The sequence below is a fragment of the Mirounga angustirostris genome, unplaced genomic scaffold (assembly GCF_029215605.1).
Source record: "Mirounga angustirostris isolate CCGP_5_RB_7025 unplaced genomic scaffold, mMirAng1.0.hap1 SCAF_2, whole genome shotgun sequence".
In the NCBI taxonomy this organism is placed as follows: domain Eukaryota; kingdom Metazoa; phylum Chordata; class Mammalia; order Carnivora; family Phocidae; genus Mirounga; species Mirounga angustirostris.
Window position 1 is genome coordinate 58786720 of NW_026991710.1, and position 22986 is coordinate 58809705.

The 22986-nt window shown below is 42.4% G+C and overlaps 3 protein-coding genes across 3 annotated transcripts; all 3 read left to right on the forward strand.

Moving 5' to 3' along the window:
• The first annotated feature begins 4 nt into the window (after window positions 1–4).
• LOC123847610 (C-X-C motif chemokine 6-like) lies at window positions 5–2188 on the forward strand. The gene is made up of 4 exons (XM_045879432.3): window positions 5–230; window positions 384–516; window positions 629–712; window positions 1084–2188. The coding sequence occupies exons 1-4, from the start codon at window positions 26–28 to the stop codon at window positions 1100–1102; spliced, it is 441 nt and encodes a 146-aa protein (XP_045735388.1). The 5' UTR covers window positions 5–25; the 3' UTR covers window positions 1103–2188.
• Window positions 2189–11392: 9204 nt separating this feature from the next.
• PPBP (platelet basic protein) lies at window positions 11393–11805 on the forward strand. The gene is given in 3 exon segments (XM_045881778.2): window positions 11393–11507; window positions 11510–11558; window positions 11703–11805. Coding segments are annotated over 3 exon segments (267 nt in total).
• A 4648-nt stretch (window positions 11806–16453) lies between these two features.
• Window positions 16454–17883, forward strand: LOC123847609 (platelet factor 4-like). The gene is made up of 3 exons (XM_045879431.2): window positions 16454–16650; window positions 16952–17081; window positions 17517–17883. The coding sequence occupies exons 1-3, from the start codon at window positions 16548–16550 to the stop codon at window positions 17602–17604; spliced, it is 321 nt and encodes a 106-aa protein (XP_045735387.1). The 5' UTR covers window positions 16454–16547; the 3' UTR covers window positions 17605–17883.
• The last annotated feature ends 5103 nt before the right edge of the window (window positions 17884–22986 follow it).

Sequence of the window (22986 nt, forward strand, 5' to 3'; positions counted from 1 at the left end):
GAAGGGGCCCGTGCCGATAAAAGGGATGCAAAGCACTTGGGGGAGGCCACAGTGCTCCGGAGCTTCAGATCCCGGCTCCCCTCCTGCCTCTAGAACCGCACCCCTCACCACCCTGGTTGCCGCAATGAGCCTCCCGCCCAGCCGCGCCGCCCGCCTCCCTGGCACCTCGGGCTCGCTGTGCGCGCTGCTTTTGCTGCTGTTGCTGACGCCGCCGGGGCCCCTCGCCAGCGGTGAGAGCGCACAGCACGCGGCCGGCACCCGGGCCGAGCGGCACGCCCAGCCTCGGCGGCGGTCGCGGCGCTGGGAGGTGGCCCGGGCGGGCTTGCGCGGGGAAGAGCTCTCCGCCAACCCGCCCTAGAACGGTGTCTCTCTTTGTCCCGCAGCCGGTCCCGTCTCGACCATAGTGAGGGAGCTGCGTTGCGTGTGTTTAACCACCACACAGGGGATTCATCCCAGAATGATCACTAAGATTCAGGTGATCGCTGCCGGCCCACAGTGCTCCAAGGTGGAAGTCCTGTAAGTCCTCCTGCGCTGCGGTGTCCACTGTGACCTTGACAAGCGAGAAGTCTCTCAGCCCGAGTCTTGAGCCCCTAGGGCTCAAGGGCTCATCCTCTTTTTGTTTCCGCAGAGCCACCCTGAAGAACAAGAAGGAAGTCTGTCTGGACCCAGAAACCCCAGTGATGAAGAAAGTCATCCAGAAAATTTTGGACAGGTACCCTGCCGCTTTGATCTTTGTGCTTTTTATTCTCTTTTGAGAGTGCAGACTTCTCAAGGTCCTTATTCTCTGCCTGGGATTTGCCTACCACATTCCAGACCACGCTAGAATAAAAGATGGTTCAAGAGAAAGGGGAGAAGTTGTTGTGGAACGTCCTGGGAAGCCTCCTAGCACCAATTTCATATGTAATTACCTAAGTGGTTCCATAGAGCTCATTACTGAGATGTATTTTTTGTTGTTGTTAGTATAGTCCTTGCGTCCACCCTTTGCCTTTTTTCATTGCTCTTAAGCTCTGTGTTTTGAAAACGGGTCTGAGTAGACAGGAGTGTAGAAACTTGGTTAAACTAATATGATTCTTTTCTCAACAGCGGAAGAAAAACTGATTAAGAGAAAGGACCATGCACTGGAAAAATCGCCCAGTTCCTTAGCAGAGCAGTTTCCTGAGTGTCTCAGGAACCAGTGAAGACAAGAAGCAAGGACAAGTTTTCTCCAATGAGTTAGGCTTCTTCATCAATTTCCCACTTTGAGAAAAGGATGGTGGGGAGGCACCTATGTTTGTCCCTCAAGCTTAATGCTCAGCTTATGAAGTATTTAACACAGTATTTCCTGCTATTTATTTGCTGTTATTTTATCTGCTGTGCTATTTGAAATCTTTGGCAATTGATTAAATTGTGAGTCAAGAATCAGTGGTCGTTAAGCTTTCAAAGTGACTTGTATTTTTAGAATATATTCCTTACAGTGTTACTGAGAAGGCTGTGGGTTTAATATGTGAATGTTATTTCATTAGAATGCTGTAGGTGGAGGTAAATTGTTATCTTCACGCCTCATGAAATAGGAGATATTTTGGTATCGTTTCTTGGGGAATATGTTAGGTTTCCTTGCTCTTGACTCTGGGATGCTGAGTTATATTGCCTTAAAAAGCTGGTGTAACATGCAGTTATCTGTATAAAATATACTTCCTTATTTAGAATTTTTAAATGTTTAAGTTCTATAAGAACTAATGTTTTTTTCCTATAATTTTAGACATTTCATGTCTTCTTAGTATGGCATAATGTCATGACTTACTAAATCTTGATTTTATGGTGTGTATTAACCATTTTACTAGGAGTACTATAATTCTAGTCACTAAATATATGTTTTGGACAGATGAAGAAGCTAGGAAATAGGCAAATTCCCTATTTCTAGTTTTTTTTTTTAATAGAAATGCATTGTTTGCATTTTTTAGGAATAAAAGCAAACTTCACAATGATTTGTACTTGTAAAGTTTTGAAAAGATGTTTGAGCTATTTAAATATAGATTCACATTTAGTTTTCAAAAAGTATACACAGGTTAAGGTTTTGATCATTTTGTGATAAAGAATTATCTATGCATCACACTTACAATGTGAAAGTTACTCTTTATTACGTGTCTCATTGGTTTGTAGCACTTCTTTTGTTCTTTGGGAAAAAAAAATAAAAGATTTATAAAATTTATTTATGTTGTTTCTTCCTTCCTATACTGTTACAAAATTTCCATTTATTTTTAATTCCACATTATCTTAAAAATAACTATGCTACCCTCTGGCTAGCAGAGAGGACCCTCATTTCCCAGGGCCATTACATTCGTCCCACCTTTTTCCAAGCTCAGTCCCCTTCTAGCTACTCCTCCAGAGCACCAACAGCCTTCAGGCTGTTTAGAAAACACAAACCCTAACTGGCTCCCTATTTCCTAGATGTGACATCAAAGTTGCAAGGCAGGGCAGGTTAGGTTCTGTCTCATCTGACCCCTGATCGCTGCTTCAACGTCCCTTTCCCCTTGCATCAATGCCCTCAGGAGCTTAGTTCCCTGACTGGGCGTGTTCTTTCCGGGGTCCACGCCTTTGCATTTGATGGAGCCTCTACCTGGAAGGGCCTTACCACTTTCTGCCTATAGGAAGAAGCTTATTCATCCTTTAGAACTCAGCTCAAACAGTACTTCCTTCAGGAAATTTTCCTTGGCACTCCCGGAGTAACTCGTTGGTTTCCATTTTGATGTTCTGCTAGCATCTTCTAGATATGTGAATTTCTTTGATTAGCAAATGTATTGCGGGGCTTTTTTGTTTGTAGCTTCTTTATTCTACTGAGTTCCCCCAGATCATCAATCATATATCATTCATCTCTGCATCCCCAGTACCCGACGCAGATTGGCTTAAGAATTAGTAAAGTATTCCGAACCTCAGGTGATCAGATCGTGTCCTAACATCAGTAACCTGCTCAGTGTGGTGTTGAAGAAATCGTAATTCCTTCACTCTCTTTCTTCTTATCTACAAGTAATCCAACAACAGCTTTGGCCTATGCAGTCCCCTCAACCCATAACATCTACACCTCACTTTTATCTGGCTAACTCCATCCTTCCTTCGAGGTCAGTTTACCTGTCACTTAGGGCCTCCACTGGTCCTTACCCTTACCAGATGAAGGCCTCTTTCACATCCTCTCATAGAACTTTGTTCTTTTCCTTCCTAACATTTTGTCACTGACATGATTACAGAATCTATAGAGACAATATACATGTGATCATTTATTTAGTGTCTATCCAACTTCACTGTAAGCTCCATGAGGTCAAGGATATGTTTATCACATTCATCTCTGTTTCTAGGACACTCTGAGCACATAGTAGGTGCTTAAGCAGAAGTGTGGTCCAGGCTAAACGAGTCCCACTGTCTCTATCAAAACAGCAAGTTCATCTAAACAGCTCATTCTTGGGGCGCCTGGGTGGCTCAGTCGTTAAGCATCTGCCTTCAGCTAGGGTCATGATCCCAGAGTCCTGGGATCGAGCCCCTGCTCGGCGGGAAGCCTGCTTCTCCCTCTCCCACTCCCCCTGCTTGTGTCCCTGCTCTCGGTGTCTCTCTCTCTGTCAAATAAATAAATAAAATCTTAAAAAAATAAATAGCTCATTCTTAGGAAAAGCAAGAAAATGGAAAGAAGGAGACTAATCCAATTGATATGCATATATACTCATACCCCAACTGGATTAATATATATGCTTATATTAACACATGTATTTCTTAGTACAGGCTAATATATTATTAGTATATTTATATCTAACTTAATTTATTCTACATCTTTTCATCTCTTCCCTTATATGTAGAATACCAATTAGATTCATATATGTATTAACATATTATTATTAATTAATATAGTATATTAATTATAGCAATACATTATGATTATATATTAATATATCTATATGACAGAGAAAAGGAAAAAAGACAGGAAGATACAAAGATATGGAAAAGTTCAGAGATGATTTGCTGACAAATTTTTTTAGCAATAGATAAAAGCACAAAATACCCCAAAATTTTTAAAAAAATCATTATACTTCTGGGGTGCCTGGGTGGCTCAGTTGGCTAAGTGTCTGCCTTTAGCTCAGGTCATGATCTCAGGGTCCTGGGTTGGAGCCCTGGGTCGTTGGAGCCTGCTTCTCCTTCTGCCTCTGCCTCTGCTCCCCCCTACTTGTTCTCTCTCTCTCTCTCAAATAAATAAATAAAATCTTAAAAAAAATCATTAAGCTACATACTCTCAAACAGTATTCTTTTTTCCCTTTGAACCTATAACCATGCACTAATACTAGGGAAACATTAAGAAAGCAAGCCAAATTACCATAGATGTGAGAACTACAAATTTCAGTGTTTTAAACAGTCTCTGATCTGTCATATCAGCCCCAAAATACTCATTGAGTAACTGTGTGACAATAATAACTGAAAGCATATTACATGTCCTTTGAATAGGTGAAATGTATGTTCTGTGAAGAAATAAACGTTGCTGATTACTTTTTTCTTTGTCATCATTCTAGATCTCTGTTTTTTCCAGAAGCAAGATTTGTAAGTTTAGCTTGTTTATAGACCATAGAATAAGACCTCATTTGTAATATTCTTGCAATTCCGTTTGTCATGCTCATGCTATAATTGGCTGTTCTATAAAGAAAATAGATTATATCACTGATGTAGATAACCTATACAAGAATCTCAGTGACAGCTACGACTCACTAATCCTACTATTACTATTGATCCTGCCACTAGCAAATTCAAGGACTAACATATCTGGGGAAAATTAACCCACTGAAGTTCTTCTAGGGATATAGCTTATATTTTCCTCATACAAACTCCTAAATATTACACCCCCACTGTTATCCATCTGAAACTCACTGTCAGTTATAAAATCACTGGGACTTGAAAAAGATGTCAGCTAAAATATTTATGTTACTCCCCCAAACCAGACAATTTTCCATGTTTAATTAATGCCCCTCATTTTACCATATTCTCCTGCTTGCCTCTGGGTGTGACACCTTCACATAATCCTTCAATTCCTGAAGTTATGTCAAGATCTATGATAAAATCTGACTAGTGGCTTTGTTTTTCTATCATACTTTTAATTCCTGCACAAGGAAAAGAATTGCTGTGGGTAACTCTCATATTGTACATCATAACTTCAAAAGTCCTTCCTGGATGTTACAAATTGAGAAATTTACCACATAGAATGAGCACCTGGGGATTTTGACTTTCCTCCCTGATTGAATCACAGAGGACAAGGAGAGTGCACATGATTCTGACTTTGGCTGACGGTCCTGGTTTGCTTTTAGTCAGCAAAATTAATATTACATTCCCAAAAAGGATTATTCATACTTCAAATATGTGCAGTGAAATAATGACATAGAAAGACCTAGAGTTTATGTGTAAAATTTTGTTTTTACAAAGTCTAGAGTTCCATTTTTTTAAATATTAAGAAACGACAAGAACCCCTTTCTCCTCTGAAAAACCCACATTCTTAATAGAGGTGATTCTGCCGCCCCATAAATGTGGGGTGATTGCTTCTGACCACCTCCAGAATGGACAAAGAGAAAAATGGCTAACTCATTTCTAGCATGAGAGGCATGAGATAGTTCTTTACCCTTCGTGGTACAGTACCAAGTCAGAGTAATTGTGTTTCAGATCTAGTTTTGAGCACTTCTGGCTATTTGACCTTGGCAATTTATTTAACATCTCCATCCCTCAGTTTTCTTGTCTGTAAAATCAGTACAGAAATATCCATCTCACAGGCACTAAGGCCTAATCCTGGAACAAAGTAGATATTTGACAAATATTAGTTCCTTTCTCCTCATTCAAATTCAGAAAACTGAGAGCTCCATAGTTTAAGTGCCATCATTTTTTCCCCAGACATATCCATATTCTTTCTATCTATGCATGGATGTTTAGTACACCTAAGAATTTGTTTCCACGAGTCTTTTTTAGGAAGCTTCTGGAAACAATGTATTCATAGTCTCTATTCTCTGTCATTCATGTGTTAGCATTATTAACATGTATGGTGTCTTTTCCTTCTTATAAATATTCATCCATCAACACCCATTTATTGATAATCCTGTTACATGCTAGACCAAGCCCAGGATCCTTCCAATGTGGAGATGACAAAAGTGAGAAGCTTTCAGACGAAGTTAAGGCCTCTTGATGGCCAATATACTGAGTTCTCTCTGACAAAGCTTTACTTGAAAGCTGAATGAAAAGGGACTAGGTTTTTTTTTAAAAAAGAGAGAAAGAGTCCCTTAGGTGGGATTCCCTAGAATCAAACTCCAAGAGGACATTTGTGTGCAGGAAGTTTACTGAGGAGTGCTCTAAGAATTCCCATCTGTCAGGAAGTAAAGAGAGGGTCGGGTAGAGGGAGAGCCTGCCGCTCCAGCAGAAGATTCCCCGGGCGGCTCTGCGAAGCTCTGGAGCTGGGGTAGCCTTTCAGAGCCATTCTGAATTGTGGCAAGAGAGCGGATCTCTGTACTCCCCCCACCGACCGGTCACTAGATGAGGGCTATCTCCGGGGGCGGGCACAACTTTGGGCGAGACAGTCCCTTTAGGCCCTGGGCTGTGCCCAGAGAGGACCTTGGGCAGCCATCATTAGCAGCCGAGGGACACTGTTGTGTGCCACCGCAGGAGGAAGGCTCCTGAAAGGGAATGAATCTAGGAGGTGCAGTCGGGTTTCAGGGGCAGAGGAGGAGAGGGAAGGGGAGAAAGGAAAAATCACAGAAGAGGAGAGGCAAGGAGGGGAGGAGAGGAGGTGGAAAAGGCGAGGCGGGCGGAGGGGACCAGGAGGAGAGGATGTGAGGGGAAGGGAAGGGAGGAGAGTGGAGGGCTTGTGCCTTCACTTTTCTTTTTCTTTTTTCTTCCTTCCCTTCCCTTTCCAACTCTCCTATCTCCTCACTCCCTCCTTCTCACCTTTCCTCCCTTTCTACCTCCCTTCCGTTCTTGTTCTTCATGTATTCCTGAGAAGTAAAATCATGCTACTGGAGAAGGAGGAGCAGGAGGATGGGCTGCCCCAGCAGGCACCTGGGCTAGCAGCCAGCCCCCCGCCCTCCCAGATGGGTGAGGCTGTGGTGGGGGTCTCAGCCCCTCCAGTGGTGCTCTGACTACACCCGCCTGAGTGAGGTCCAAGTGCCACTCATTAACATACGGAATTATTAGAAATAATAAATTGTTGTTGTAGGCCACTAAATTTGGGATTGGCTTGTTCCACAAGAGTATCATTATGCACTGGATGTTCAGTGGATGGTATTCATCAACATAAAGTTAAAGTGAAAATTCTCAGGCCTGCCGAACTTTGCAGTGAGTGCTTCTGTCTAACAGCACCCAGGAAGACATTTCCCCTGAATTCTTTCACCCTCCCCGCCTTCCTCTCCATTGCCACCCCCCCCTCCCCCCTCCCCCCACACTTCATCTCTGGGCAGTCTCCAGCCTCAATTGACTTGACTGCCAGAGTAATTAAGGTCTGGATCATTCTTGTCAACTCAGAATTATACAGAAAACGTATTTGGTTTCAGCACATATAGGAAATCTTTTATTGGCTAGAATTTCAATTTATTGCTGAAGGTGCTTTAACAACAAGACCCAAAATTGTATTAGCCCTAAGATTTTCTGTGCCAATTGCTTTTAGGACTAATTTGCAAGTGATAGCTTATTTCCTTCATACTTGGGGGATGTCAGTTCAAAATCTTTTATGTAAGACAGAGTTAATGTATCTTAATTTTCATGGATGATGCTCCTCCAATGCCTCTAGATATTTTCTTTTAAAATAGCTAACAGATAAGTTGTTTTGAGTCTTAGAAAACTTGCTAGTTTCCTGAATGACTCTATGACTCTGCTATTTATACAATGACTTAAAGGAAAAAGAGATAAAGTAACTTACCACAGAATAAAATAAAATGAACAGCATGACAATGTCAGATCAATAAAAAGGCTGTCATTTTAAAACCCAAGAACCCTGACACCAATTTCATAGCATTGATTTAAATATACTATTTTGTATAAGCTGACTTCTTTTAGTTGAATAACTGATTTCAAAGTATCTTTTCTAGTAGTAGCAGATTAGTATTGATGTTCCATTGTTTTGCACAAATATTTGAGGTCTCACTTTTAAAAAAGAAATAGTTAAATGACCAAGTCACACAACAAAGAGAACTTTTAAACACCTGGTACATCGTAGATACTTAATATTTATTGAATCAGCGAAAACTAGCAAAACATTATTTACCTCAAATGCCAACTAATAGGCTTGTGAAATTTTAATGACTCAAGAAATTTGTTAATGCTTCCTCATGAACCTTGCTGATGATGTGTCTTTTGTGACAAATTTGTTGATTAAGACAATGACTTAATAATACTCTTCTACGTGCCTACCTCTTTCCTGATACTAAATGAACGAGGAAAGAAAGTTGGATAGTGTATGTATGAGGGAAAAAGTGTCCAGTGAAGCCAATAAATACAGTGAGCAAATATGTGTTGGGGGTTATGATGGATGGAAAAAGAAAGATACTATGATGCTTTAAAAAAAATCTTTGTATCTTGCTCTGGAAATGGTTTTGAGCTTACATTTGAATAAAAATATATCTGACCAGAGAATTAATAACATTTCAATCTCAGTAATGAGGAAAGACAATAAAGCCATCACTCAGGAAGAACTAGAAAGAAGTTAATTCTCCTTACTCTGTTTCCTACTGATAATCTCTCTGCAATTCACTCCACATCTCAGCTTTTTCTGGATCCTGTTTCTTAGACAATGAATTTCTGAGTTGGGAGAGATGGAAAATCATTTTAAGATATTCTACTGCTAGACTGGAAGTTACAAGAGGAAAATAAATGGGGTGAGAAAAATAAGAAATACTCTTATAAAACAGGACCTATGAACTTAAGTAGGTGTAGTAGTCACTGTTAAACAACAGGGGACATTGACTTAAAAGTTAAAACAAGGGACACCTGGGTGGCTCAGGGGTTTAGGCAGCTGCCTTTGGCTCTGGTCATGATCCCGGGGTCCTGGGATTGAGCCCCGCATCAGGCTCCCTGCTCTGTTGGGGAGCCTGCTTCTCCCTCTCCTTCTGCTGCTTCCCTTGCTTGTGTTTGCTCTCTCTCTCTCTCTGTCAAATAAATAAAATCTTTAAAAAAAATTGGAAAAAATAATTTACTGTATTCATTCTTTTGATAAAGTAATTTTGTACATTTGAATATTTTGAGTGTTTTTTTCCAGAATTTTAAAGTTATAAAAAGTTGGCAAAAAAAGGGAAGTTTAAATAATAATGTGTAGTATTCATGCATAGTTTTAATAGGAAGAGAGCTTGTGGCCCGAACTTTATCCTTTATTCCCAGCCTTCTAAATCACCTTTTCTATACCATAGGTACTTGGGACCACATGGAGTTTGGTTTGAGGATTGTGTCTGATTAAAAAGGAAAGAGAAACTTTCCTTCATGTGATACACAGTCATTGACTAATACTGTTTAGGACCCGCTGTATATTGCATTATCCTACACCCCGAAGGATACCTAAAGCATTCAAAGAAACCTAGGGCATGCCTCGGCTTTCAAAAGCCAGTTGAGGCACCAAGTTTTATAGAAGAAACAGGGATCCAGACAATAATACACACCAGCCAGCATGTGATGTGTAGGTCTGCCCTGCATCTCTGTGGGACTTTATCTATATCATGTGGGGTTTGAGATGGAGACCCATAAAGGAGGGTCTGAGAACTGAGGAATAGAGATTTTATTGCAATTTGTAATACTGCAAAACTGGAAACACCCTTGAGGTCACCACTAAGACAGAGGTTGGACAGAGGATTGCCCATGCCATAGAATGTCATGCAGCCATTAAAAAAAGGATGGGGCAAAACTACATTGGGGTAGCATGAAAGGATGCTGAAGACATATTTTGGAAGGACAAAAGCAAGCTATATAATGATCCCATTTTTATTAAAAATTCTGTGTCTACCTCTATCTATATATGAGCTTCTCTATGAGTGATGTGTGTGTGTCTCTATGCATATGTATACATGTGTATATAAATGCAGGTAGAATAGAAAACTAATGCCAACTTGTTACCAAAGGTTACCACTGGGGAGTGAGGATATAGAATAATGATGATAACATTTCTTATTCCACATACATCTGCAGTGTATGAACCTTTTACAATAAATTATATTACATGCTTCCCTGTAATAATAAAAATAAAAGAAAAAATAAATATGCTGGGGCTTGCTTTTTAGGGTAGACTCGGGTGTCAGAAACAAGCAGTTTATTTTATAACACAAGGGGAGAGGAATTTTTCTTCTAGTTTCTGGATGAAATGATAAAAAAATAATACATTTGGAAAACAGAAAGCAGCCCATAAACTAATACACAGAGTGAGCCTTTTATGGTTACTGGCTCATATTTTATCTACATCCTACAAACAAATCCTAGCATTTGTCAACAGCCAATTTGGGAACAACTGCTTTCCTTGGCAACCGGAAAGGGCTGCATATTTATGTTTTCAGATGCTCATAAAGTGTCTTTTAAGCCTACAAATTGCCTTATCAGGGCATTATCACATAATGATGCAGAGAAAATACGTGTAATACTTCAGTCTTGTTCTTACCTCCCGAAGTGGGAGGCTATGTTTGTGTAAAGGAGATGGGGACTGAGAAGAGGATGGGGGAGAGTGTGAAAGGAAGTAAAAATGAAATTGAGCAGGAATCCTGACCTGCCTGGCATTTATCTGGGTTGGGCACAACCTGCCCACCCTCCCACATGTATTTCCATATACCCTCACCTCTCCTGCCTTATCTTTTTCCTCCTTACTGGCCTTGAGGGAGCTTGTATAAATGGCATCAGGAGAGCATGAAAAGTCACATTGCTGCAGACTTCTAGGCAGCAATACACCCTCACGCTGAGGTCTCCTGTTTCTAGGAACGACTCCAGCTTAATCTTCTCGACCATGAGCCTCAGACCTAATGCCGCCTCCTCCTGTGCCCGCACCAGCCCTCTCTGGGTCCTACAGGGGCTGCTAGTGCTATCCCTGCCCTTGACCACGCTGCTTCCCTGGGCCGCCGGAGAAAGTAAGAGAAACTCCGGGAAAACTGAGGGTGGAACGTCTGCTGCCCTGCAGCAGTGGAGGGGGGGGTTGGGGATGGGGGGAGAGGGGGGGCTGGAGGGTGGGGGGGAGGGGGGACCCTGCCCTGGTTCTCCTGGGGCGGGAGACGGGCATTATACTAGTAACTCTAGGCGGCGAGGAGATGCTTCGTGGGCATTCTGCTAAGGTACTTTACTGAAGGTTTGAAGACGATCATATACCCAGTGGCTTTATGAGAGAGGTACAGTTAACGAGCAAGGAGACTAAGGAAACAAGTCAAGAGATAAGATCTCCGCAATAATCGCAATGGCTAATCGAGCCACACTTTCTACCCTAGCTCAAAGTGTGGACAGGAAACAGTTCTTTGAACTTTACTGCATGTGTATGAAGACCATCTCTGGCATTCATCCAAGTAACATCCAAAATTGGAGGTGCTCAGAACAGGACCCCATTGTGCCAATGTTCAAGGGATGTAAGTCTCTGCTTCTGTAATCATTGCCTCATTGGGCGTCAGGGAAACTCTCTTCTCTCCCCGTCAACTCTATTGTATCCAGCCCCGTGGATCCTCTCTGAGAGTCACGCCAGGGCACTCACAAAATTCCATTCCCTCTTGCAGAGCCACACTGAAGAAAGGAAAGAAAATCTGCCTGGACCCAGAAGCTCCCAAAATCAAGAAAATAGTCCAGAAAATTTTGGAAAGCGATGGGTCAACGACTTAATTGGTTCACTTTGTCAAACCTTTTTATCTCCCAAGAATGGGAGGAGTTTGAAGGCTTGACTTTCTGGAGTTCTTATTTATCCAAAATTCCCATTCGTATTGTATTAAACTTTGGATATGTTTTCCATTCTGCCTCAAAAAGTCACATGGTATTCTGAGAAGGCTGGTTAATAGATGGCAGAGAGAAGATGACAATAAGCAAACTTACTTTCAAAATATAATGTATGGTTTATTCCCTAACTCTTGGTTAAATGTGGCACTCTGCTTTGCATTCATTTATTTAAAATTTTCTTTTCAAATACTTACATGTGCATTAACCTATCTTGCTCTACCTTACTGTTAGACTAGCTATGCCCATGATGATTAATAGATTCCATAATGGTCAATGATATTTGGAATCACACAGAGCCCAGAATAGAGCACTTGCTCAAGAAATGTTTGCTAATTTATTTAGGCGCTTAATGGAGTTTTTCACTGTCTTAGTCTTAGGATGTCTTGTTTCAAAGCATTTTCTGAAAGATATTTCCAGTGTTTATTTTAGCCTTCAAACCCTAAAAAGAATAAAGTTGTAGAAAGTGAGTCTTGAAAGCAGTGGTTATTTATTTTAAAGAGAATATATTTAATATGAGTAGAATAAAAAAAATATGATGAGAGGTGCCTGGGTGGCTCAGTCGGTTAAGTGGCTGCCTTCGGCTCAGGTCATGATCCCAGAGTCCTGGGATGGAACCCCACATTGGTCTCCTTGCTCAGCGGGGAGTCTGCTTCTCCCTCTCCCTCTGCTGCTTCTCTCTCTCTCTCTCTGTCAAATAAATAAATAAATAAACCTTTAAAAAAAACATATGATGAGAAGCATTAACATTCTCTATTAGAAAACTCCAGTATTTTCAATAATAATAATAATAATAATAGAGGTTCTATATAGTGTTAAATGTTTTAACCTGACATGTTTGTATATATTTGCATTCACCTAATATCTGCATGGTTACAATTTTAGTATTAGAACCAACCCTGTGAATGAGTAAAATAAAAAATGTAAACTTTATCAGACTTTTAAGTATTGTTTTGTAATCAACAGACCTTTCATTCTTTTTAAAATTGTTTTTATTTGAATATAGTGGACACCCAATGTTGCATTCATTTCAGGATAGTGATTAAACTTCCCCATACCTTATGCTGTGTGCACCAGAAGTGTAGCTGTCTCGTTACAACATTATTACAACATCATTTACTATATTCTCTATGCCGTGCCTTTTATCTCCATGATCTACTCATTCCATAACTGGAAGCCTGTACTTCCTATCCCCCTTCACCCATTTTGCCCATTCTCTCCCCCCTCCCTCTGGTATTTCTTAATCCCTGAAATTTACACCCACACTATTCTTGCACAAGTATTAACATGAAATCAAAATTTGTTGTTTTGTTGTCATATATTATTAATTTTAACAGAACTGTTGAAAAATGCCTTAATTACCTTTTTGGGGTTTTTTTACACTTCAGTATTCCACAATCTAGCAAACAAAATCACCAGTTGATGATTTGTGTCATTTTTAATTTATTATAATAGCTAAACTTTATTGATAAATTTTAATATACCAGGCATATTGAGTGTTTTGTATGTATGAATGAAATAATTCTCACAAGATAGCTATAAGAGGACATCCTCTGCAGAGAGCATAATTGAGTAAATAGTTCTACCACTTGCTAACTGCGTAACTTTGGGCAGGTTGCAAGACCTCTCTATCCCTTAGTTTCTTCATCTCTAAAATGGGATAATAATACTGCTTATCTCACAGAGTTGATGTGAAAATTAAGAGTTAATAAATTCAAAGGGCTAGAAGTAGTGCATGTTACACAATGACCCATATATAAATGTTAGCGACTATTTGTTATTATTCTATTATAAGCATCCCCAGCATTATAGAGAAGAAAACTGAAGTTCAAAGAGATTAGGAAATTTGCCCCAAGATCAGATAACTAGGTAGGTGACAGAGCGGGGATTTGAAACTCTGCTTTTAACCACCACACTGCTTTCCTTGATTCTTCTTTTGCTAATAAAGAGATTACATTATATATCACACGTTATTGGCACACAAAATAGGACCTGATCATAAGTAGCATATTGTGATGGTTATAGGTGAAGAAGTACGTTCATCAACCCCAACCTGCACACGGACTTTGGGGAACACTCATGTAGTAAGCATTTAGTCCACAAATTTTGTATATTAAGATCTCCTTTTATTATCTCCTCATCATAGGCTCAGTGCCTTAAATTGGTTCGTCTACAAAATAAATGCATTTATTAAGTAATAGTTAATAACAACAACTACAAATATATATATATATATATATATACATCAAAGCAGTAAGTGGGGATTGCAGTCATTTTTGTTAACTTTTCTCCAATAATTCCAAAATAGCTCAGACGTCTCATTTATTTCTCTAGTGGCTTCCTACTGAAATCCAACAGTGCCAGCTCCTGAGACATGACAGAGTTCTTCCGCTAAACTGTTCCTCCTCAGAGGCAGATGTCTTTTATTTTCATGTACACATGTTAAACTATTTCATTTAATGCACAGAAAGAATCATTTAATCGTCACTTACTACTTCCTGCAAATACTGAAATCCAGGGGTAAGGTTGCACAAATCCAGGGTACCCCCCATTCATAGCCCAAACCATTCCTTCTATCTATTCCCTCTGCCACTAACCTTACTGCGGATCTCAAGTTTTAAAGCAATAAACTGGTCTAAGGTACGGCATATTCTGTATCAGTCATTGCATTGGGTGCTGGATATTAAAAAAATGTAAGTCACACAGAATTGTCCTTGAAGAGATCATTGTCTGGTAGGAGAGGCAGATAGGTTGACAAATCATCACAACCATATGGGACACACGTTAATATACGGACATGCTCTAACTTAGTAAAGAAACGACACGTGAATAAATCAAAGCCTCAGAATCATTTTCAACATTTATTATCTTCATGAATATAGTTCTTTATATCAAGTCCCTACCCATGTGCTAGAATAATGATAAACGTTATGATGTCTCACCTCGTAGAGCTTTCCATCTGGGGAGAGAAAACATTTTAAACATTTTCAAACACACACACACACACTCATATGCATATCTATCTGTGTGTCTAATGTACATGTGTTCGGGGCGCCTGGGTGACTCAATCGGTTGAGTGTCTTGATTGACTCTTGATTTCGCTCAGGTCATGATCTCAGGGTCTTGGGATGGAACCCCATGTTGGGCTCCATGCTCAGCAGGGAGTCTGCTTGAGATTCTATCTCCCTCTCCTTCTGCCCCTCCCCCCACTCACGTGTCTCTCTCTCAAATAAATAAATAAAATCTTTACCAAAAAATGTACCTGTGTGCATGTTTGGAAGATCTGTGAGAAATCGCAAAGGCAGAGGGTGCTACAAAAACCCAACAGGGAACACAATTAGCTGGAGCCATCGGGAAAGACCTCTCTGAGGAAGTGATGTTAGGCTAACACCAGAAATTCGAATAGGACTTAGTCAGCTGAAAGGCAAGTGGTGGGATCCTAAGAGAAAGAACTTTGGAGGCCCAGGAAGTAAGCTGCTAACTCCCGCAGAGGTCTGGTTCCTGCTGAGCATTCAGAACCAGCTAGTTCCCGGCAGTGGGCTACTGATGCCCGTCACCGCTGTTAATCAGTGTGACAGAAAGCCTCTGGCGTTGAGATGAGGGCATCCTTTGCCTTAATCAAGAGCCCAAGTCATCCTTTTTCAGGAAAGGGAAGATGGTCCATATTGATCTCTTGACCTTTCCTATGTGGGATTCTGTGGCATGCCCTCCACCCACTCCTCCATATCTTCTCCACGCTCCACTCCTGGATGCCCTGTGTCCTCCTGAGAGCATCACTGCTCCCGCCGGCAGGGCAGCCTGCCTTAAACTGGCACTGGCTCGGGAAAGGCGGCCTGGAAACTCTCCTTTTTCACCTCATTTCTGGGCCCAGCCCAGCAGAGAAACATCTAGGCACTGAGTTTTTACAGAAGGAATGTGTTCAAATATTACTTTTACAATTTTTCTCAAAGGAAGAGGATAGCTGAGGATAACAGATTTTGCTCCCTAGAGTATGTTGGATGAAGGCTGATCCGGCGGGATAGATCAAGAGACTGAGGAAGCCTTCCACATTCGGGTGAAATTAAAAACTAAGTCATCCTCTGAAGACCACATTCAACTTTTTACCAGCCAGAAAACAATTACTAAGGACACACCTTGAACACCCACAGCCACCCAACTCAACTGATAATGTGTAACTGGTAATCTGTAGGAAAGGCAGGTGGGAGTATGCAGTGCTTGGAGAGTTGGGAGTTGGGAAGAAACAGAAACTGTCTCAGGTCTGAAGGTCCCAGCCCTGTAAACTGCAACATGTGGTGGCAGAGAATTCTACCGTAACACATAACGCACCAGACGCCTAAGGTTCAAGGGTTGTTTCTAACTACGCCCGCGTGCATGTGTATGAATTCAGGTTGCAGTTGAGGATCCTGCTCTCAGCTCCCAGCCAGGACAACTGACCTCAGGCTTTTCCCGCCCTCCCTAATCTTGGCTGGCCAGAGCCTAGCTCTTCCCAGAAGTAGCTCAGCTTCCCCATCCTCCACCCCAAGCTTCCGGACCCTGGGGATAAAAGGGGCCTGGAGAGTCTTGGGAGCCACTGGCCAGCTAAGCCCCAGCCCCGACTGCCCTTGCACGCTCGGCTTCTGCGGCACCTGCTGGACATGAGCGTCGGAGCGCGTTCCCGCGCCCCCAGCCCCTGGCGGGGCGCCCGGCTGCTGCTCCTGGGGCTGCTGCTCCTGCCAGCAAGCGTCGCCCTCCGCACAGGTGGGGGCTGAATAAGGCGTCCGGGGGACGCGCGGAAGCAGAGCGGGAGAGTCGGGGAACCCCTAGGCCTGGGGCAGAATCCTGCATCTTTCGAGGTCTCGCTAGGTGTGCGGGCGCTGTGCCAAGCGCTGCCGCCGGGTGCGCTTCACCATCTGGTCAATAACGCTTCTCTGAGGGAGGTAGGATTTGTGGGGGAGGAAATGAAAGCCAAACGCAGTGAGAAAGATCCCTAAGGTAAGTATGGGGGTTCCCGGAGTCACCGCTCTCTCTTTCACTGCCGTTTCCCGGACCCAACCCCCAGTGGACCCGGAAGGAGGAGATGAGGACCTGCGCTGCGTGTGTATGAAGACCACCTCCCTAGTCCGTCCCAGGCACATCAGCAGCCTGGAAGTGATCGGTGTCTCAGGCCACTGCCCCACCCCCCAGATGATGTGCGTCCTGCCACTTGCTTCTCGGCGCCCGCCCACCTCCCTCTGCCTCCTCTGCCTCCTCTGCCTTCCCTTCCCCGCCTCCGCGTCCCCCTCACCCCGCACCCCCCGCCTCCGCGCCCCCCTCACCCCGCCCCCCCCGCCTCCGCGCCCCCCTCACCCCGCCCCCCCCGCCTCCGCGCCCCCCTCACCCCGCCCCCCCCGCCTCCGCGCCCCCCTCACCCCGCCCCCCCCCGCCTCCGCGCCCCCCTCACCCCGCCCCCCCCCGCCTCCGCGCCCCCCTCACCCCGCCCCCCCCGCCTCCGCGCCCCCCTCACCCCGCACCCCCGCCTCCGCGCCCCCCTCACCCCGTCCCTCCGCCTCCGCGCCCCCTTCACCCCTCGTCTAATCCCAAGTTCAAACCAACCCCTGAAAGGTGCGTCTCTTTCCTCCCCACAGAGCTTCGCTGAAGGATGGGAGGAAAATATGCCTGGACCCGAATGCCCCCCTGTACAAGAAAATAATCAGAAAGCTTTTGAAGAGCTAGCTACTTAGCTGCCTGACTCTGTACCCTTTCGACAGAGCATGTTTTTTGTTTTTGTTTTTTCATTTGCAACCTAACTACGGAAGAATCTTCTTATCGTTTTATGATCTTTCAAATTCTAAATAAATACAATAAATCGACTTGCGGTATAGTCAAACTATTTCTTAATAGAGCAAAGAAATAGCGTCCTCACGTCACAGTTTCATTTTAAAGAATCTCCAGAATTTTAAGCAAAAATAAATTTGAAGGAAAGTTTGGCCTAATAAAGACTGCTTCACTTGGTGTTATGCATTGGCTGATACATATTTACATAACTGTGTTACTTCATTTATTTACATATTAATGTTATAATTAGCTTTGCCAGTAAATATTAATCACACTTAACCGTTATTGGCTTTTTAAATCAAAGAAAGACAATTATCAGATGGTTTCACTCATGTGGAATATAAGAAACAGCACAGAGGATCATAAGGGAAGGGAGGGAAAACGGAATGGGAAGAAATCAGAGAGGCAGACAAACCATGAGAGACTCTTGAGTCTGGAAACAAACTGAGGGTTGCTGGAGGGGAGATGGGTGGGGGGATGGGGTAACTGGGTGTGGATGGGCGTTAAGGAGGGCAGGTGATGTGATGAGCACTGGGTGTTATAGGCAACTGATGAATTATTGAACATTCTACCTGAAACTAATAATGTACTATATGATGGCTAATTGAATTTAAATTAAAAAAATGTTTGGTAAAAAAAAAAAAGTTACTGGCTTTTTATTTGTATTTTTATTTATTCTTTTAAACGATTTTATTTATCTACTTGAGAGAGAGACACAGAGCACAAGCAGGGGGAGTGGCAGGCAGAAGGAGAAGCAATCTCCTCGTGGAGCATGGAGTCCAAGGCTGCCTCGATCCCAGGACCCTGAGATCATGACCTGGGATCATGACCTGAGTGGAAGGCAGAGCTTAACCGCTTAACCGACTGAGCCACCCAGGCGCCCTGGTTACTGGCTTTTTAAAATAAATAAATAAACCAGATTCTGCTTTTATCCCCTTAAGGTTTATACTCTACCCCAGTATTAGAAAAATTAATAAAAAGGAAACTAAGACTCTCTACACATATTAAGAGAAGTATTTGTATACTTCCCAGAGAATTACATACAAATATTTTACTCTTTTTTTTTTTTAAGACTTTATTTATTTGACAGAGAGAGACACAGCGAGAGAGGGAACACAAGCAGGAGGAGTGGGAGAGGGAGAAGCAGGCTTCCCGCCGAGCAGGGAGCCCGATCCCAGTGGGACTCGATCCCAGGACCCTGGGATCATGACCTGAGCTGAAGGCAGACGCTTAACAACTAAGCAACACAGGCGCCCCACAAATATTTTACTCTTAATTAGTGCTTTGATAACGTTGACATTTCACTAAAGTGAAATGTTAAAAAACAGTTACTATACCCACATTACTACCTTTAGTGAATACCACATTTGGCAAACCTACAGAATTGGCTCTTATTCCATTCCATTTATATACCATGAGGGTTGCTCTAAGCCTGCAAATGTTCTGAATGGGCTTTTTTTTCCTTGGTAGTCTCACGTTCAGTAACACTTTATTTGCAGTCAACCACCGTTCCATGAATCCCTTAACATTAGAGAAATCAAAATTGTATGTTAAACGGCTGCGGAAGGTAGGAGAGGTGCAAGGTTATACTTTCATTTATGCTTCAGGAAGACACTACTATATTTTGGGGAGAAAGGAGGGTGCTGCAAGATGGGCATGTTAGTTACCTATTGCTTCTGCAACAAAGTACCATGAATGCCATACCTTCAACAACACAGATTTGTTATCTTCCGGTCCTGGAAGTCACAAGTCCAAAATGGGGCTTACAGGCTAAACTCAGGGTATCCTCAGAGCTGCATTCATTCCTTCTGCAGGCTCTAGGGGAGAATCTGTGTCCTTGTCTTTCTTAGCTTCTAGAGGCCATCTGCAGTTCTGGGCTGGTGCCTCCTTCCTCCATCTCCAAACTACATCACTCCAACCTCTATTTCTGTTGTCACATTTCCTCTCTCTCCTCTGACCTTTCTACTTCTTATACCCTGCTTGTCTCTAAAAAAAAAAAAAAGACCCTTTGTGATGACATTGGGCCCACTTGGATAGTCCAGGACAATCTTCTTATCTCAAGATCCTTAACACATCTGCAAAGTCCTTTTATTTTCTTGCCATATAAGGTAACATTTTCACACGTTCCAGGGAAATTTCTGGGAAAGGGTGGCACTATTCAGCCTACCATTGTGGGCAAGGATGTAGAATCTGGTTGAGGCAGGAGAACACTACAGACCCTTGCTTGTGATTTAATGTCATTTCAACCTAGTGCAACCATATATAGAGGTAGGATTGGTCTGCTGAGGGAAAATGGGGATTGAAACAATTCATTCTCCTTGGGGGTGGGGGAGGGCCTCTGATATGACAAACTATTTAAGTAAATGCTATTTATAGAGGCTTTGGAAGTGCCAAAGTATCATCTAAATTTCCACACCCACTTTGCATGATGGGTAATATTATTCCCATTGCAAAGTTGAGGTAAGTCTCAGAAAGGTTCTGGAACCTCCCAAAGCCACCACTGGGTAGAAGCTGAGCAGATGCGCCTAACCCACAACTCCCTGTATGCTGCCTTTCACCCAGGCCATTGGCCTGTTAGCTCATTCTTCAGAAAGGAACTGTCCTATGAATAGCCCTTGGAGGTGGAATAGGAATGAGCTGGGGGTGGGGGTGGGGGCGCAAATGGAAGAATGGAACTGCCATGAGGTGAAAAATGAGTAGAAAGACACAAGACCATTAACTCCTCAGCATGACTGGAGGGCAGTTTATCATTTGACAGAGCTGAGGTGTCTATGGGGAGCAAACGATGGTCTTCCAACTAGTTTTCACCCATTTGGTGTTTTTCACCTTCAGTCCACCATATGAAGGTCACCTGAATTCTCTTTCCAAAAATACAGATACTTCCTTGCCTAAAACCTTCAAGATTCAAAATCCTTAGCTTGGCGCCCAATGCCAGGCAACACTTAACTTCCTCTCTGTGCCTGAGTCTCCTCATCTGTGAAGTGAGAGCAGTAAGAGCGCCTACTTCAGTGGTGTCCATGAGGACTTAAATAGATGACATAGGCAAAACGGTTAGCATCGTTCCTCCTGCAAAGACTGTGCTTAAGAACTAGCAACCGTAATTATTACTGTTGCTCTCAATATTGCTGTCAGTACCCCATCCCAGCCAGTCCAGAGTGCAGACTAAGGCATTTAACAGAGCGACTCTTGGTGCAAAGTAGCAAAATATTGGTGCAATAGGAATAAAAGTTCCTTAAATTGCATGAACTTTGGGAGACAAAACATTGGAAGTGGAGTGTGGGTGGTAAGATTGTTTTTTTCTTTGCTTACTTTCCTTTTATGGCCCGCCTCAAACAACCTACTTAGAGTCCATAATCTAGGTGTGACTCAAATGGCCCAAGTGCATTTTGCAAAAGTCTACCCATGCTGGTGCTTTGCAAATCCTTCCTTCAAAATTGCCGGAGAAGACTTTCAAGTGGCTGCCTTTATCAGCAATAGCTTTGGGAGAAAACTTTCTTGCCAAAGGAAAGCCCAAATCAGACAGCGACTTGTTGCAACTTCCGGCTCTTAGAACATTTATGGAGTGATAAAGTTTGAATGTGCTTACATTATCTTTTTCCCTGCAAAAAATGTCCACACACTAATCACTAACTGCATAGTCATGGACTTTATCAACAAAACAAAACCACCAAAGGATATTTTGCTCTTGGAAGTCATTCTGCATTTTTTCTAAGTATTGCTTTTTTTCCCCTTGGGAGGCCTTTGTGGTAAAAACATTCAAGTGTTTTGTGGTTGTAAAAGACAAGGAACATATGCTCATTATGGATAACATGGAAAACACAGTGGAAAATATAAGGAAAAATTTTAAAATGACTAAGTTTGCCACTCAAAAATATTCTGTTTTTTCAAAATATTAGTTATTGGATATTGGTCGTAAGGTGAACTGCTAATTTTCAATAAATTATCACTGTAATTACAGGAAATTAAAGGAAACAGTAACTACTTCATTGTTAGGGAGCATTCCTGTCCCAATTTTGCAGGTAGCAAACCAAGTCCTGGGGTAATAAAATAAGTTATTCCTTGGTGAAAGAATGTTACTCGGGATCAAGCATTCACTTGTACATTTATAGGTCTTGTGCATATATGTATGCACAGTGTGTGTGTTTACGTATTTATACACACCGCTAGAACAAGTTCACAATACAATATTTGTTTTGTTCAGTGTGTTTTGATATTTTATTTTCTATGCTATCTTACTTTATCCACGTTTTAGAAAATGTTGGCCACAAGCCTGTGAAGTATTTCATAACCCAATAATGGATCATAACTTATAGTTTTAAAACTTTGCTGTAGTTCTTTGATTAAAGATTTGAGTTTTCACATTTCGTGTTGGAGGCCATACTCCAAAATAGTGCTTCTCAAGATACTCGGAGAGTCAGGGACAGGATGCTCAGGACCAGCTGGATAGTTAAATCTCCTTGCCTGAGGTTCGTTTTCAATCTCAATCTGCAGGACTGACCTGGGGTTGGAATCTTTGGGAACCGCAGGAGGAGCCAGCTTTTGAGGGGAAGATACAACACCAAACAGGGACTTGTCTGCATACTGTTGAGATTCTCTGCCTTTTTCAGGTTGGGGCTCCCACTTATACTCACTGCCCATTCAGGTTCATTCACGCACATCCTGTCTGGGTCCTAATGTAAACTGAATCGAGGGCAGAAAACATTGCTTTCTAGGGTGCTTGGAAAAAGTAAACACATTCAGTACATTCAATTGGTGGTTTTATAGCTATTTCTTCTTCCCTTACAGTTTTTCTCCTTATCCCTTGAGTAGCTGGCTTTAGCCCAGTGGGCTTTTGATAAGGCAATCTTGGGTTACAGAGTTTTGACTCTGTGTGACCTGAGTTCCCTAGTTTCCTCATCTGAAAAACCAGGGCAATAAAATCCACTTCACACCTTGCTGGAAAAGGGTAAATCTCACTAAGAACAGGACCCAGCATGGGTCTGACTCGGAATTGGAAAGTAACGACTAAAAGTTACTTTTCTTCTCTTTCTTTGGGAGTTTTACCCCCAAAGCACATATCATTTCCTAACGATAGTGGCCAGCCACATCCTTGAGCTAATGAGTGAGCATTAAGAACATGGCCGACAAGCCAGAACTTTCCCTGCACAGAAGCACAGCTCCAAGCGTGGGTGCAGATAACTATAGTAGTCACCCATTTCTGCAGTTTTGTGTTCCTTGGTTGCAATTACCCACCATCAACCATGGTCTGAAAACTCCGAAAGCAGACGGTCCTACTTCTGA